The sequence below is a fragment of the Pyxicephalus adspersus genome, chromosome 3 (genome assembly GCF_032062135.1).
Source record: "Pyxicephalus adspersus chromosome 3, UCB_Pads_2.0, whole genome shotgun sequence".
NCBI lineage: Eukaryota > Metazoa > Chordata > Amphibia > Anura > Pyxicephalidae > Pyxicephalus > Pyxicephalus adspersus.
In genome coordinates, this window is record NC_092860.1 from 68,041,028 (window position 1) to 68,058,689 (window position 17,662).

The following is a 17,662-nucleotide window of genomic DNA, read 5'->3' on the forward strand; positions in this document are numbered from 1 at the left end:
ATTGGAAATTTAGCAAAATATATAAATATATTCATTATTAGCATTCAGTGAATAAATAACTCTGGATAAATGCAGTCAGATGTTTCCCAGCAGAGACTTTATTGATGTACAGTGGATGTTCTTCAGAGCGATAGGTGAAATATTGTGCTTCAATAAAAATTCCAAAAATTAAAATACCTCTGTGTTGTGTGAATTCATTCACTCAGTTAGTAAGCAATTGCCACCTGCAATAGCAGGGCTTAGGTGAAGGGGGTGGGGGCAGGGAGTAGCTCCACTTCTTGAAGGCAGTCATGGGTCTAGTTTTGCTATAAAGAATGGATCCACACACTTTTTACCCTCTTCCTGATATGGCAAGTCAGGTTCCAGGGGACCTTTCCTATCTAGGAATATCCCAAAGCAAGGTAAGTCTGATTTTAATATTAGGTGTGCCCCTCCTAATTTTGCAAATATAAAATTAACTTTGCATTTTAAGACTTCAAACATATTCTGAATGTTCCAGTGATTTACATTGTTTTATTTGATACTATAACTGTCTCTCCACCTATTGTAATACAATAGGTTTTCAAACCGTGAAATTTGTGAAAGCTACAAACATATGACAATGACTGTTGACCAAAACAAATAGTCATGCTCGTCTGGGGCTAAAATCTAACATGCACAGCGGTCCCCCGACATCGCAGAGCAGTCACATTCCTGTCCCTGGAAACAATCACACAACATTATTGCCAGAGACCGATATCTGCCCATGTGTATTGGGCTTCAGAGTTTCAAAGTTACAAAAATGTTTCTGCTACACTTAGGATGACCTATTGTATCTGCAAGCTTTGGGATTGTAACGAGTGGCACATTACCTCCAATAATTTAACACTTCTACATAAAGTTCTACAAAGAATAATCTGAGAATTTTTCTTTAGATTATTTACAGACTGGTAAATTATGATATTTTTCTGACTATTGGTTTGGGTCAAGGACTTAAAGTACTAATGCCAGAAACAGGCAATTAAGGCTGGATTTCTGCATAGCCAGTGTAAGCCATGGCCTAAAGTGACCACGCAGCCAGGAATGAAGAGAGTGACTGTGCTAAGATAGAAGGGCTTGTAGAGAGACCAACCCTTTGTTCTCTGTACTGGCATGTGCTATTAAGTTTAACAGAAGGGCAATAGAATGGTGAACAATTCCAGATTGGTGTTTGATGGGATGTATGTAGCACCACAACAAAATAAGAATTTGCCAGCATGTTATTTTGGGTAGATAAACCTACCTGCCTACCTGTTTTTTTTTTAAACATACTTTGCAGCTGGTTTCACTGGGAATCCTGTGGAGCACTTTTTGTTACTCCCAGAATTGCCTGCTGATTTACCTCAGCTGGAGCAAGTTGTAGGGGTCTGTTAGTTTAGGGAATGCCAGGCTGGAGACCTAAAGAGCTACAGCTGTTTGTTTGCCGAAGAGAACATGTGGCTGGCTGGGTCCAACGGTTCTCCAAGAAGGAACTACCTGAGAGACAAGGTCTTATACAGGTATCTGGACATGTAACATACTTTGTGGAGCTAAACTTTCTTCATTTTATAATTTGCATTTTGTTTTTGTTATGACTGAAAAACTGCATTTTTTTAAAGAATGTTATTGAGATCAAACAGTGGAAACAGTATATACATTTACAGTGTTAAATTAAAACACACTTATGAGTAACAATATATTAACACACATCATATCACCTTTGCAGGTACAAGTTTTACATTAGTTGGTTACAAAAACAACATATTTAGCGGAGTCTTAGAGAGGGTATACCAACAGCACATACATCATTGCTTGTCATACATAACAAGGATTAGAGTCTCAATCCACATCAATTGCAGGATCATTATCCAAGACCCTACCCAGGTACCAAGTAGTATGGTGAAAACAATTTTACAGTTTTGCCCAAGACGTGTTCTCCAAATAGTTGGGTCTTGGTTTCTCCATGCAATGCCACCTTCGTCCATTCCATTTTTAACAATTTCTGCAATTTGGTCAGAAAAAGACCCATTGTGAGGGAGGGGGGATAGAATCAAGCCAGCAATGCAGGATTGTCTTTGTAGCCACTGCTGATAAAAGTAGTGCTAATCTCTATGTAGTGCTAGCTCCCTTTGTAAAGTCACCCCTGCACAATCAAGTATCCCAATAATCGCTCATTTAGGCATCATGGGTATATAAATCAGTAAATTACTCCGAATATAATTACCTACATGGTACCAGAAACGCTTTACCATTGGGCATTCCCAGAAGGTATGGTATAGGGACGCTGCGGTAGTAGCACATTAAAAACAGTTGTCCATATCTGTGTGCCCCATAGGATATGCTCGTTTAGGGGAAATATAATTTTAATGAAAAATAACAGCATTTTTAATCCAATGAATGTTTCAGTACCAACTCTGCAGATGTTCATTAAGGTGCCAGCTGCTGGGAGGTGAGTGGGATAGCTCAATTCAGAGGCAGATCTGTACAAGCTAATATTCTCCCATTTTACACTGGCCATATGAATCCAGTTCTCTGCTCTTATGTTTCTTCTCTAAACTTAGCAGTACTTGATCCATAGTGTTGCCATGATGGTGTTATCCCCACTTCTGCACTATGCCATATGATGATTTCCTGCACTCATTATCTTTACAGGGTGTTACATATATCTGCAATGGAGGTATGTTTTGCAGCACAAGACATTTTCCCACATGTTCTGAGGAACATTTAAAAAGAAATCAGGCCTGCACTTGGACTTTAATATAGTGTGTGTTTGGGGGGGGGAGGTAGCTATTACAGGTTTGCTTGATACAGATTTCATTGTAATGGCAGTGGAAAGGTAAAGGAGCTAAACGATATAATAATGCTAAACTCTAAGTTTGTTAGCTTTTTCTTAATATGAATATAAACTTTTATCATTGTTTTTTGTGTTTACAGAAATCAAAGAATACAGCAATAGTATTACACACAGTATTAAATGTAAAATTCTGGTCTTAACAACAGAAGCAGTGTATCAAATGAGAAGGTAAATAAAAAAAAACAAAAAAAACAGGGACCTACATCTTTAGAGTGTAAAGGAGAGAGAGCGCAGCGGAGTGGCGCTCCGTCATTCTCCCCCTTCCCCTCTCCAATAAGCAGTACAGTGCTGTATGTACATCACTTGTTCATGCATCTTTCAGTCTTTTTGCTGTTGAAAAGGATTGTGAAAGATTCTTTCCAATGACAAAAATTTAACTTGTACGTAGCCTTAGAAGAAAAGGGTAGGCCTTTGGACTATGACAGGGGTATTCTCAACTGTCAGCACCACTGTATCTGAAAAACTTGCTTTTGCCCTTTTCTTACCAAGCCCACAGCTGAAATCTTTCCTTTCTTGATGTGATAAAGACATGATTTGAGTTGTAAGTGCTGCAAGGTGTAGTAAACTTTTGTCTATTAAAAAATGAAATTTTGACTATTTAAAATAACAGGGCATTATTTAATTAACGAGAAGTACTGTAATATTATTCTTTATTTAAACAAAGCTAAATCTATCCAAGCTATTCACTGCCCAATGTATAACCCATAACTATGGACATGTGAGGCAGTACTAGCGGACATTGATATACAAAAAAGAAATATTGATTCCTATCAATACGGATACATTTCATACTGGAATACTTTCCTGCATGCCTGCCTTCCCTAGGCCATGCCCGTACATTGGATTAGTTAGCTGAAAAAAGAAAACCATGGGTAGCAGAACGGGTTGATAATTCTTCCATCAGACAGGAAATTTTAATGGCACAAAATACCTGTGGCAGTTTGTAATGCTTCTTATGTGAAAGGTAAACTAGGCAAAGAAAAGGGCTGTTTCCCTTCCATGAAAAAAAGATGACTCACTGCAAGGATAATTGGAAAGATAATGCTGGGGTTCAGTTTAAAAAAATATAACTGCATGATGCTGAAAATACAGGTACTTCATGTTATTTGTGCCAATCCTTGCTCACATAATATATCAGCTATTATATAGTAATCCGTGAATAATTAAATTAGGTATTGCTATGCAAAATAACATGCTATGGCAACGTTTTGACAAGATGTCAGGCTCAGTTGGTGTTCATGTTGCCAGTAATTACACAGCAGATATGTCAGGTGACAGTAACATAGATTTGACTGCAATATTTGCTGCAAGGCAAATAGAACTAAATCAAACTCCTGGGTGATATTTTCATATACATAAAGTATCGATAATGCAGTCTTTTCTTTGGCAGTCTTGCTGTTTGATGTCCATAATCCTGTACACCTTTTGCCCATTGTGGAAGATACACTTTTCAGATGTCATTTTATCATATCAGATCAGAAGTAAAAATCTGTCCATGTGTACAGAGCTATTGTGACACCATTGCATATGGGTTCCTCTCCAGCAGCCTCCATCTCAAGGCTTGACCATTACAAAATTACCCAGGTAGCATGGTTCAATCAAGAAGTAGGATGTGTGCCCACCAGTACTGCTTCAATGTAAGGAGAGTCCATTATATCTTTTTTACCAACATCAATCTGAAAATGGTAATGGAGATGATGCACAAAATAACAATACAAAAATATCTTTAGTATAATACTGACTGCTTTTATTTCCACCACTCTACAGGTTAAAGAATAACTCTCTCTCTCTCTCTCTCTCTCTCTCTCTCTCTATCTCCCGCTCCCTCTCTCTATCTAACTTTACAGGGATTTACCTTACATACCCCTAATCAGTAAACACTGTGCTGTCATATTCTTTGTCTTGCAGAGAAATAGAAAGGGTAGGACGTGTGAGGGGGAGTCTGTGTGGGCTTAAGAGTGAAATGGCTCTACATGTTTTTGTCTCTTCTTTAGATTCTGTCTTTTTGAGCATTTAAATCATGCTTTGTGCTGATTCTGTGATCACACATCATCCTCAATTTCTGCTCTTTCTGATGACCTTTTCTGCTTATCCATATCTTTCAGATCTGTGACATTGCATAACATCATTTTTGACTATGATATGTTGGCATTTAGAAAAAAAAGTAAACCACCTTTATTGCACTGGCCAAAGACTTCTTAGAAATTGGATCTGGTATACAGCCACCTTGCAGGGTTGCAAACTTTATAGGCAGTCTATAAAAAATGCAAATATTAAAGCTGAATTTCAATCTGCTTATATTTTGTCTTTATGGGTTCCTTTCTGCTCTCCTCATAAACCTAAAAACTTTCCTGTTTTTATCATGATCAGCAGATCACAGCAAATTGGAGGAGAACGCTTCCTGAAAGCAGAGCCCTGCCTTAGTATCCCTTATTTGAGCCCTAAACCCTGGATTGGCTTTTTCCAAAAGTTAAGCAGATAACAAAAGTCATTAAAAATCATAGTAAACTGAAATCATAGTAAATATTTTTTTATGGGAGGGGAACCCTAAGGAACAGTGCAGAGTGAATGGTATGAACAATGAAAACAATGTACATCTGCATTTGGACCTCTGTATTTAACTGATGGATGTACATTGGACGATGTAGATTTTCCTAGGCAGGCCTGCAGATTGCCTTCTGTAAAGCAGATTATGCTTTATGTAAATCAAAACGGAAAGGGGAAGGTCAGGGACAGTAATGCTGGAATATAAAGGACTAGATGATGCTGGATTTCCCCCAGCCAGAAATTGATGCAGGATCTGACCTCTTGCAGCTTCTAATATACACTGTGAGAAGCTTACAGTATGCACTGAAATCATAGTAAATATTTTTTGTATGGGAGGGGAACCCTAAGGAACTGTGCAGAGTGAATGGTATGAACAATGAAAGCAATGTACATCTGTATTTGGACCTCTGTATTTTACGATATACCAGCAATTCTCTATTAGATTGTCTGCTAGTATCTAAAGGCAAGAAGTAGGGCAACACACAGGGCTGGTTATAGAACAGAAGGTATTAAACAAACTTTCCCTGCAAATATTTGAACATCCTGATCTTGAATATCCTGCATCTTGATTCTTTAATACATCCAAGTATATATATGATCTTTATCATTTCTAGCACATTTATACATTTTCCTATATGATATATATTTAAGTCACATATGCTCAAACTATGAAACAAAACATTTAAATGATTACAAAAATTAAACATTTTTCATTTGACTTTAATTTGCTGCTGTTTTCAATCTTAAACACAGTATCTAAGCTGTCCTTTCTGTTCACAATCCCACATGTGCTAAATAATTCTTGTTGTCTAGGTGAGAACACGGGGGTGAGAAGCAGCATGTGATTTGTCTAATCTTCATGGAAACAGCAAGCCACATAGAAAGGATTTTGAACTGCAACACATTAGTACTTGGGTGTGATGAATGATAATACATTTCCAGTATAAAGACTTTAAATATATTAATATTTCTGATATAATTAGTGAAATAACAATTTCACTAATGACAGTTACTTCAATACAGTATGGCATGCATTTAAATATGTACCACCGCAGCAAAATATTCCAGCAAACAATGTAGGAAAAACACAGGTTTATACAGCATCCCAAGGATGATGCAAAAGATGCAGCAAAGAAAGGGTTAAGTAACAGCCATTCCAACACCAAAGGCCCATATGTCAACACTTGTTAGGGACAGCAGCAGATATGTGTTAAAGTGACCCTGTCAGTAAGGGCACAAAATAAACCAGCAAAGCTAGTTTGAAAAGATGAAGATGTAACTGTACCTTTTTAGTAAAATTGTTTTCCAATCCTTGTTTCCCAGCTGCACTATGTTTCCTCCCACCAGATTCTATGTCAATGTAGGATGTAGGGGCCACCAGTACACTTAAATATATACATTGAATTGACCAATTATTTAATATATGTTTTTTTATCGGAAACAGATATCCATAACAGATTCCCTATTTTTTCCCTAAAATTGAAAATTGGGTTTGGCAAAACTGAAAACTAATGTATGGAATTATCTTCAGGGTTTCTATTTTAATGTATATCTGTATTGTTAAAGTATTAGTACATGAGGGCTGAGGCACAGTCCACACCACATTTTTTTTACAAACACAGTTTTACAGACTTACATTTTCTGTTTTGAATAACACTACTTACAAAACTTTCATTCTATGCTGAAGATCCATAACAGCATACACTAACCTAACCTGTGTAATCTATAATTATACTGGAAGGCTGCAAGTTACCACTAGGAAAGAGATATTAGGTTAAGCTAAAGTTCCTGGAGAACAAACTTTACAGTATTAAGGCATAAATGCTCCACAATGCCTTCAGCTGTGGAGTTGAGTGAAAGGTTGTTTTAATGCTTTTTACTGCGTAAGAAAAAAGTAAAGCTTGATTGTTCATAGCCTGACCATCAATTCATTTTACTAAGGTATATTCATGACATGTAGGTATATTCATGACAAAAGTAATACTGTCCAAAAATAACAAAGTTTTTGGGTAACCTTGGTTTTTACACATCCCTCGGCATACACCTAATGTCTTTACTGACTCCTTGTAAAATCTAATATATGACTTTATATGAATGAAGCAGCAGAGATTAAACTACCTGTAACATACAAGTGTAAAGTTAAAAGCTCATGTGTGGAAATGTAATCATCACACACTCATGATTTGTCTTTGGATCTGTGTAAAATTTGACCGACACATTGGTCATTCAGCCTGATGTGAATAAAGCTGAATAATGTTCAGTGATCGCATTCAAAGCTTACAGTTTTTTTTGTTTTAGAGGAGCTGTACATGACATGTCGTCAGCTGCAGGCTGGATTGGCTGGACTGTACGCTATACTGCCAATGAGAGGTGTAGCAAATGTCTTAACAAATCCATCCAGTGGATGAAGCCAGGCACCATGTACAGCTCAGCAAATCTTGTTGAAAAGATTGTCATTGGCTGCCAGCTGGATACACCAAGGTGTACACTGTGACTGTTGAAGGCAACCAGCTGGATTCAAGAAACCAAAATTTCTATGGTTCTACTTAGCTGTAAAAATTGAAGGATTAGTGTCACATGTTGCACATGAAGCCATGTAAAATGTCCCCCCCCCCTTTTAATAATAAACAGTGTTCTACACACATGTGAGGCTCTTCCCATACTTTTTTGTTGCATTTAGCCTTTCTTTAATTACTCCAGAGACCCGAATATAAACCAATATTTTTCCTATTGACTTTTGACAATTGAATTCAAATTTGGCCACTAAATCAACCGGAACATTGGGGTCAATTCAGATAAAACATTGGCAGAGATAAATTCAGCCATTACTACCAACAATTGAAACATTAACTGTATTTAGGCAATGTAAATACCACTACGCTATCTTTAGATGCATCTCTGGCTTTTAAGTACTAGAAGTAGTCAAAGGATAGCTGTTCTTTAAAGTAAAAGAACAGCCATTCTTTAAGAAACTATAGATATAAAAAAATGTCTTCAAATATACACAGACAATCCTATATTAAAGGTTATTGATAATTACAATACATTCATTTGCCAAGATTATCATGAACAAAATGATAATACAGACTGTGCCCATATATATCTGCACACACAAAAATTGGCCCAGAGCAACTGGAGACAGCGATAGGTACTCTACATGAAAAGGTATGCTTTGGTGGAAGACAATCCACTTTCTCCAAGACCACCGAAACCTATATTTTATACCACATCATGGAAAACCCCTCTGTGTGTGGACCCTATAAGAAATATATTTGTACGTGGCCAGCTTGCTAGATTATTTCACATTGCAGTAGCTTAGCGTTTTCCTATGCGAGTTGAAAATAGAAAAAAAAAACTTTATTAAAATCGATGTGAGAGTGAAATGTTAAATCATCCTAGCAGAGGCTTATTTTTATTTCTTTACTATATCCTTTATTACTTGGGAAAAATTACAAATACAATTGTAATGTCTTTCTCATATGTAGAATTTACAGTAGCAGTGGCATAGAAAATATATTTGCAGAAAATATCAGTGTTACATTTTTTTGGGATACATGAGACAAGTGAGGGTATAGAAATCTAGATGAAAAATGTTCTGGGTACCCACACTAACATTCAAAGACATTTAAGTGCTTTTAACTTCAGGCTTATCTCCGCTGCTCTTTAAAAGTCTCATAGTCATCCGGTATAGTATCTGCAAGGAAAACAATGATTTTAGTCTTCATTAACTACAAGAAAACAAAACAAAAATAGGACATGAGACAGTTAAGCTGCGTACACACTTGCAATTTTTGTCGTTGGAAAGGATCCTTCACGATCCTTTCCAACGACAAGGGAGTGCACGATGCATGAACGGTGCTGTACATACAGCACCGTTCATGCTCTATGGAGAGGGGAGGGGGAGAGCGACGGAGCGGCACCCTGCTGCGCGCTCTCCCCTTCCCTTTCATTAGGATCGGCTGTCGTCCATCGTCCGTGGATCCGGCAGGTCGGTCGTCCGGACGATGGACGACACCGACTGTACACACGGCAGATTTTCGCCCGATAATTGGCCGATGCCGATTATCGGGCGATAAAAATCTGACGTGTGTACGTAGCTTTAGGCATGAAGTAAAGAGAGATTTGTTCTGTATGTGAATACTAAGCTCTTGGTGTGTAAACCCTTTTTCTTTCTTATCCAATATTTTGCCATTAAAAACCTTGCTTTTATGGAGCACTGCATAATACCCATCCAAAAATACCAAACTTACCATTGCATCGATATCTTAGGTTAGACCAAATGATGTTCTCCTGAGAGAAACAGAAAACTCCAAGACGTCCTCCTCTCATTGTAGTGTCAATTATGACCCCAGAATCTGCTACCAGCTCGGGCCCTTCAAAAAACTTGACCCTACAAAACAATAGCTCACATGAACATTGACAGGAGAAATCTAATCAAGAAAGGACACTTTAGCTACGTTGTACTATGTAAATTAATGTTTCACTTTTTTGCATTACTGAAAAGCTTAATTTGACAAGTTTTAGTAGTTTGAAAAAAAAATTTCACGGAAAAATTATTCACCTAGGTAAAATCAACTTCAGTCATGGGGAATGTCAAATTATGCATAGACCTTTTAGTACATAAATGCAAATAAATTTTATATGTAAAATTATGATGTTCTAACTCTATTTTTCACTTACCTAATATATCCTACTGAAGGTCTGTGTTGTAAGAACCAGCGGTATGAAGTCTTGTCTTTCCAGCCCACATTTCGGGGATCTTTCCATAGTAGTCTGACTTGGTTAGCTGAGTCTCCTGTGTGCCACAAGGAATTTCTAAGTTGTTCTCCCGGCCCTGTAGTAGACTTCACAGCCTGTTGAAAACAGTAAACTTGTAACTTGTTTTAAAATATCACTAATAGATTAGTGACTGGGCACTGAAATAAAGCAACAGTGAATGGGTTGAATCAGCTAGACTGTTAGGCTAAATCTACATGGACGTTTTCAACCTGAGGCTTTAAAAGCCCATGTTTGAAATTCCCATGCATTCCAATGAGCTATTCTACACTAGGGCGTTTCCTTGAGGCACGATTTTGAGCATTATAGATAACACTCCTTGCAATGGTTTGAAAATTAAAACGCAGGGTAAACGCGGGTAAATGCCCCTATTGATTGTAATGGGGGTGTTTTCTTGCGTTTTTCTAAGTTTATAAACACTTAAAAACGTCAATGAAAGCTCCCATCAAATACACTAGAGGCTTTTACAAGCGTTTTTAGCAGGACTTTGGAATCTGGAAGCTCCCTTTAATAAGGGGACTCCCAGATCTCTGCCGCCCTACCCTGGGGAATGAGTACAGGGGTACATAAAACCCATTACTCATTCTCTGAAAGGGTTAAACAATATGAGTAAATAATAAGACAAGACTTTAATGTTAAAGTAATTTATTAAATGTGTGTGTTTTGTGTTAACTGTGTTACCTTTTTTTTACAGGTTATCCCTTAATTATAGAATGATTCCCACGGCTGCATTCATGACATAAGCACAGTTATGGTACTCCTGATAGTGTGGGATCCCCAGGCACTAGAGGGTAAATGAAGACAAGTCTCCCCATTCACCTCTAGTGCTGAATGGCTGACAAAAGGTGAGCGTCATCAGGGTTTCCCTTTTCTCAGCCAATCAACAGACGCTACAATACATTATACATTTTCAATACATCCTTATATCCTTATATATTTGATATCTGCTAAAATAGCTCAAAGGCACTCTATAAGATAAATAAAGGAGAAGGTTGAATAAGAATTGTAGGATGGCTGCTAAAACTTTAACTAAAATAGCTAATGCAACAGTATCTTTTGCAAGATAATGCAAAATTAAATTGAACAGTATGTTTGTTTAGTTGTCCTGTTGTTCTTGTAACTGTTCTGCAGCAGGTAAAGAATGGAATGCCAACAGGACATCAGTGCCAGCAGGCTGTGTACAGGCAGACAGAAATATGAGGCCGATCCACAAAGTGAAATGGTCTGACTCAAACAAAACAGAATTGTCCACAGGCTCGTGTTTATTCCCAGGGGAGAAATGTGAATTGCAGGTTCTCCATGTTGAAAGTATTTTTTTTTCTCTATTTAGAAATATACATATGTATACAAAAAATAAACCATAGATCAAATTATTACTGTATACTAAAGAAAAAATATAGAAAATAAAATATTGTACATACAGGTAAACAGCTTTGAAATGGTAAATTAAAAAAATGTACTGCTTAAAGTGTATATAAAACCAACCTGTCACGGTCCCTTCCGGGGTTAGAAGACCTGTGAGACAAGCTGCATGTGAGGTTATCTGTCAGTCTCTTTGTTTTTACTTGTTTCTGTGTTGTTGTTTGTAATGATCACACCCCTTGTGTCAGCTGCAGCTGGTGGTCATTACTGCTCCTCCATTTAGTCTGACCTCACACTTCATGCTGTGCGGTTGATATTCACTTCTGGGATGTGAAGAGCTGGTGTGTTGTCCTCTCTAGACTTCCTGCTTCTCTATTTGCTATTAAGATAAGTTGAACTACTTTTGGTGTTTTGTTGTTCTTTGGTTGTTACTAGGCCTCAGACACTGGTTCTTTCATAAGGGAAGGAACCAGTAGTCTTAAGCCCAGTCACTACTCTTAGGACTATACAGGGCTACTAGGGCCTAGGTTCCAGTGTATGAGTATTCCCACCATCAGGGGATATTCATACTGTCAGGAGTTAGGGTGAGGTTAGGGTGTCTGTAAGGGGTGACCATTCCCTTTTCCCTAGCCATTGGAGGCCTAGTCCATTGTATTAACCTTTCTGTTTCCCTCCCCTCCCTGTTATACGTGACACAACCTCAATGAAAACTTGTTGGCAGCCCTATCATTCTGCTCCTTACATTGGGAATAATTTCCTCCTGCTTTCTGTTGAATTACAGTAAAAAAAAAGGAATCTTTTTACTGGGGCACACGTAGCATAGTAAAAGCTAAATGTTTACTTGGCCTGGTTGATGGCAGCAAATTATTATCAAGAACGTCCCGGTACATTTCTACATTCATCCTTCTTTCAATATGAAGTCTGCCAGAACCATATGTTGAAAAACAGCCCTATATCATGATGTTCCCACCTCCAAACTACACTGCTGTTCAAAAAATAGCCCTAATACGTATTTCCCCCCCATTGTATATCGGACAAAAGTCCTCATTCAACTTTTGTATCACATTATTTTCAGGCATTCCTCTTTATCGTCTACAAAGATCTACAGAAAATTTATTTTGTAGATATGTATCAAGTTTGTCAAAATGTTGCATAAAACAAATAAAAGCATACTGGCCTACTGCTGAAGTCTTCTTTAAAGCAGTGCACATTGAAAAATGTGTAACAGACATTGCAAAAATACAAAAATATGACAATGAGAAATAAGTTAAATGTAACATTCAGTAGAAATGCATATGGACATGTTTGCCATATACATGAAGGTATACAAAGCACAGTAACAGCAACATATTTGAAAATAAGAATATATATTTATATAAATCTAATAATATAAATATAAAATGTATTTAGGTAACATTGGGTCAAAATAATGATATTTGTTTACCTAAACAACAAAACAAATTAACAACATAACAATAAAAATTACAGAAAAAATGTTTAAATAATATTTTGTTTAAAAATTTGCAGAGCACAGAGGCAAGGATAAAATTGGGAGGAACTTAATTGGCCTAATTAGAATTGAATAGGGGTTAATAATAAGTTAAATAAGACATCTGTTTATTCAAAATACATTTTTTGAATTGCAAGGTTACTTTAAATTACTTCACGTGCAGATCATGGTAAAAGCAAAGTGCTATGTTAATTTTGCTTTGTTTTTCTTCTGAATCACATGACACATATTAGAAGATATGCAAAGTAATATTATCTGTATTTTGTTACTCTACAACTTTTTTCTGTATAATTTAAACTGTGATTACAAACAAGTTTAGAAGCAGTTCATGCTGCTGTCATTTTGACACCTTAGCAACAGCTGCCAACTTTGTTCACTTTCTGAATGTGATCAGTGGCTTGTTAGTTGTTATTATGTAAGTTAGGGTCAATAGGTTTAGAAAAGCCAATCTGTAAATATATAGAGATCTGGCCTAAAGACTGCATCCAGGGAGTAGTGATTAATGATTCATACTTGATACCATGTTGGGACCTTTACTGTTTAACATCCTTATAAATGATATAGAGTGATTAAAAGTACCATTTCTGTGTTTGCAAATGACACCAAACTATATAACAGAATTAGGTCCATACAGGATGTCTATAATCTACAAGCAGACCTGGATGTACTGTTTGATTGGGCAGCCAAGTGGCAAATTACATTTATTATAGAAAAATGTAAAGTTTTGCACTTGGGAGCTAACAACATGCACGCTTCATACTGTCTAGGAGGAATACATTTGGGGGAGTCAGGAATGGAGAAGGATCTGGGGGTTCTGGTAGATTATAGACTTAATAGCAGCATGCAATGCCAAGCTGCAATATCTAAAGCTAGTAAAGTACTTTCTTGTAATAAAACAGGAATAGACTGCAGAGATGGAGACATAATCCTGCCCCTGTACAAAGCATTGGTCAGACCACATCTGGAATATGCAGTCCAGTTTTGGGCAGTTCACAAAAAGGACATTGTTAAATTGTAGAGTGCAGAGAAGGGCAACTAAACTAATAGAAAGAATGCCTTTTGAAACCATCACTACTTCCCACCACTACACATCTCCCATCCTATTGTGTGTAAATTCCCCCACCTACTAAATTGTAAGCTCTTCGGGGCAGGGTCCTCTCCTCCTGTATCACTGTCTGTATTAGTCTGTCATTTGCAACCCCTATTTAATGTACAGCGCTGAGTAATATGTTGGGGCTATATAAATCCTGTTTATTAATAATAATAATAATAATAATAATAATAATAATAATAATAATGGAGGAGCTCAGCTAAGAGGAGAGTTTAGCTAAACTGAATCTATTCTCTCTTGAGAGGAGACGTTTAAAGGGGGAATATGATCACCTTGTATAAATATATAAACTGTCCATATAGAGAATTATCTTCCCCAATATTCACTTTGAAATCATTACAAAGACAAGAGGGCACTCTTTGTGTCTGGAGGAAAAGAAGTTTAAGCTCCGGATAAGGAAGGGATTCTTCACTGTAAGGTCTGTGAAAAGTGGAATCGGCCCCCTCAGGAAGTAGTTTCAGCAATGACTATGGATTGCCTTAAGAAAAAACTTAGTCAATAATATAAATTGTATTGGCTGGATATTTGCTTTGGGGTCTAATTCAAAGACGAAAAACAATAACAAGTATGCCCTGTTCTTCTAAAAGCAAGACAGCAATGACAGCTGCAACATTTTGTTTGTAAAAGTTTCTTTCAGAGGCTTTTTTGTAATTTAAAAACTGTTTTCAAGATTCCTAACAGAAAAATCGTGTGTGTGTTTGTTTTTCTGCTTTTTTTTTTTTTTATTTCACCTTTAGCTGAATGCCCGGTTCAGCTACAGCTCGAAAGGGATTCGCTTGCCAATATGTTTGTTCCATCTGTTTCCACATAACTGAATAGAAGCTGGAGCTGTCTTGGTATCCAAATATAAAACCAGCGTAATCATCATCTGTTTCTGTGTTAACATGAAATGTTCCTTCAAAGTCTACTCCATTAAATGCAGTGTAACCTAAACAAAGAAAAAAAGACCAATACAAAATGTGTTATGTACCCTAAGTAAGCTTGGAAAAGAAAAAAAGTTTACAGAGTGGATAACCAAGTGCAATGTTCAGATGCTGGAATCATTTTATATATCTAAGGAATTATCACATTTAGCATGTACAGGAAAGGAACTTGCTAAATTAAGATAAAATTGACTGTAAATTAAATAGAGCACAATTGTATCAAATATCATATTTAATCATCTATCACATATAAATAGGGTTCTGAGTCTAAGCAGCTAACACCAGGGCAATCCAAATCAGTTCCTAGTCACACATACCTGTGTAGATACAAATTGTGCACAGAAAGAAACACAACAGGTTTTTATATTACTTGCATTGACAAATACAGTACTATTTAACATTTAAAACATTTCAAAATACAATAATACACTAAATGAAAAACTAAAGTCTCATTCAAAATATTAATAAAGATGCTGTATAAACTTAGGCTTTGTTTTAGTTTTAATGTACTACTTCAATAGAGCCCTACCTTTTTTCATCTGGGGGCCCGTATGTGACAGGCTAGCATTGTATGACAGGTATAATTTTTAGTATCCTGTGGTGCTGTCGTAGTGATTCAATTTAAGGGGGAGTTATCCACAAGAGTCCTGCTCTTGCAGTTACATTTCCCTTTTCTTACAGAGAAATTGGGGTTCATAGAGAGTAAGGGGATAGCTATGTGTGACAGGGTAGCATGATGGGGTATACCATTTAATGGGAAGGAGGGGGACATAAGTGGTTTTGTACTGACTCCTACATTTCCAGTTGCCAACATCACTCTGTTCCAGAGAATTTGGGGATCACAGATTATCTCACAATGCAAGGTAGACGGGGAGCAGCCACAGTTGATTGCTGACATCATTAGTACACGCCCACTTCCAGGGAGCTAACACAGCATGCTGAGGAAGCTTCCTCTCTTGGTAGCACAATATCATAGAGAAACATAGGAGATGCACATGCCCCATCCCCCACAAGACAACAAGCAGAGAGAGCAGGCCACATCCGGCCCATGGGCCTTAGGTTGGGCACCCTTGCACTACATTATAGAATATTAGGTAAAGCATAAATTCTCCCTTCAATGATCAGGATTGACAGTTGATATATTTTCTAAAAATGTATAAATTGGCTACTGTTCTCAACCGTTTTACCCCAGAGGTACCTCTAAATTACTTTTCAAGTCTCCTGCAAAAAACAATTTATTGGAAGTCAGTGGGAAGATTGCCTCTCTTTTTGGACAACTAAAACAACATTAGATCATTAAAACATTAGAACATTAGAAACATTAGAACAATAAATCTTGAGAGCTAGTTATCCCCCCAAACATGTTTAAATAGAACTGCTTTAGTTAACAACCCCTCTTGTATCAATTGTGGGAAATAAGGGCAGCAGCAAGAGGGCTGATAGAGAATAGAAAATCTGTTGAAAGAATTTCAAAAGAAATACATATCCCATATGGAAGTAGAATCCATTTGTCAACTAAACTAAATTAAAACAACTAACAGTGCCAGTCATTAGCATTTTGACTATTGTTTAATCATTTTTCAGCTGTAAGGTATTGCACTTGGTACGACATTGTCCCCTATTTTACCTTAAGTGGTAATAGTGTTATTCCTTTAAATGATGCAAGTGAAGAACAGTTGCAATAACATGCAACTGATAATGATATGGTATTGTCTTTGAGGTACAAAGTTACAAAAAGATGGTTGTATTGTTTTTGTTTTAAATCTCTGGCTTTAATTTTTTCTAGTTTGCTAAGCATGTTATAAGCAGTTCTAATTTCTAGTATGCTTGTATTAGGGCAATGCCTTAATGTACTAACGCCATAAGATAACCATTTATAAGTTTCTTGGTTGAGGCATGATACCAAAATATTTACTTATCTATCTATCACTTCCAAACAGTATGTTATAGGGCTAATTTACATTATTAACAAAAATCTAAATTAAATTAAGAGAAAACCCCACAAACTACTATTTCTTACCAACAGCCAGTCCTGGATCACTGTTCATTGTTTGGACAATTTCCATCCCCTGAAATAGACAAAACAAATGTTTGAGCACAATAGAGTTAAGCTGTTTGATATACTTAATTTATTTGGTATATATATATATATATATAAAGTTATATATAATGTCTTTATCATTACTAATGCCAATCACGTATTTGAGAAAGTTAATGAAAAAACCCATGGCTGAAATTTGGCTTGTCGGAAGCTCACTTCACAGAAGTCTTGAGGTAGCTAATAGGTTGCTTTTCTCCTAACTTAGACATACACCTGAACACTATGCTAGGTTGTCATTAAATGTTCATTTGGTAGGTATATTTTCAAATGCACCATAAGCTGTAATTACCACTTATCCCGCAAATATGATGGTTCTTTAAAAAGTTACTGCACGTTTTAATTTTGGTTGGAAAGAGCGAGGGCGGGAGGAGTAGCAATTGGTCGTGTCTGGGAGAGTGTCGTGTAAAGAATCAATCTTACAAGCTGGTTGAAACCTATAAACTGCTCCAAAGAGGAACAGCATTCTGTCATACCTAATTTT

At 36.8% G+C, this 17,662-nt stretch overlaps 1 protein-coding gene across 1 annotated transcript in view; it reads right to left on the bottom strand.

Annotated features, from left to right (window-relative positions):
• Nucleotides 1-8,719: 8,719 nt before the first annotated feature.
• Nucleotides 8,720-17,662, bottom strand: part of COMP (cartilage oligomeric matrix protein) — a 54,408-nt gene continuing 45,465 nt past the window's right edge. Inside the window, exons 15-19 of the mRNA XM_072405050.1 lie at nt 17,101-17,149; nt 14,889-15,085; nt 10,079-10,251; nt 9,649-9,788; nt 8,720-9,092 (exon numbers count right to left, since the gene is read on the bottom strand). Of these exons, the coding sequence (XP_072261151.1) occupies nt 9,046-9,092; nt 9,649-9,788; nt 10,079-10,251; nt 14,889-15,085; nt 17,101-17,149 (606 nt within the window). The 3' untranslated portion in view covers nt 8,720-9,045. The remainder of the gene's footprint in view (nt 9,093-9,648; nt 9,789-10,078; nt 10,252-14,888; nt 15,086-17,100; nt 17,150-17,662) is intronic.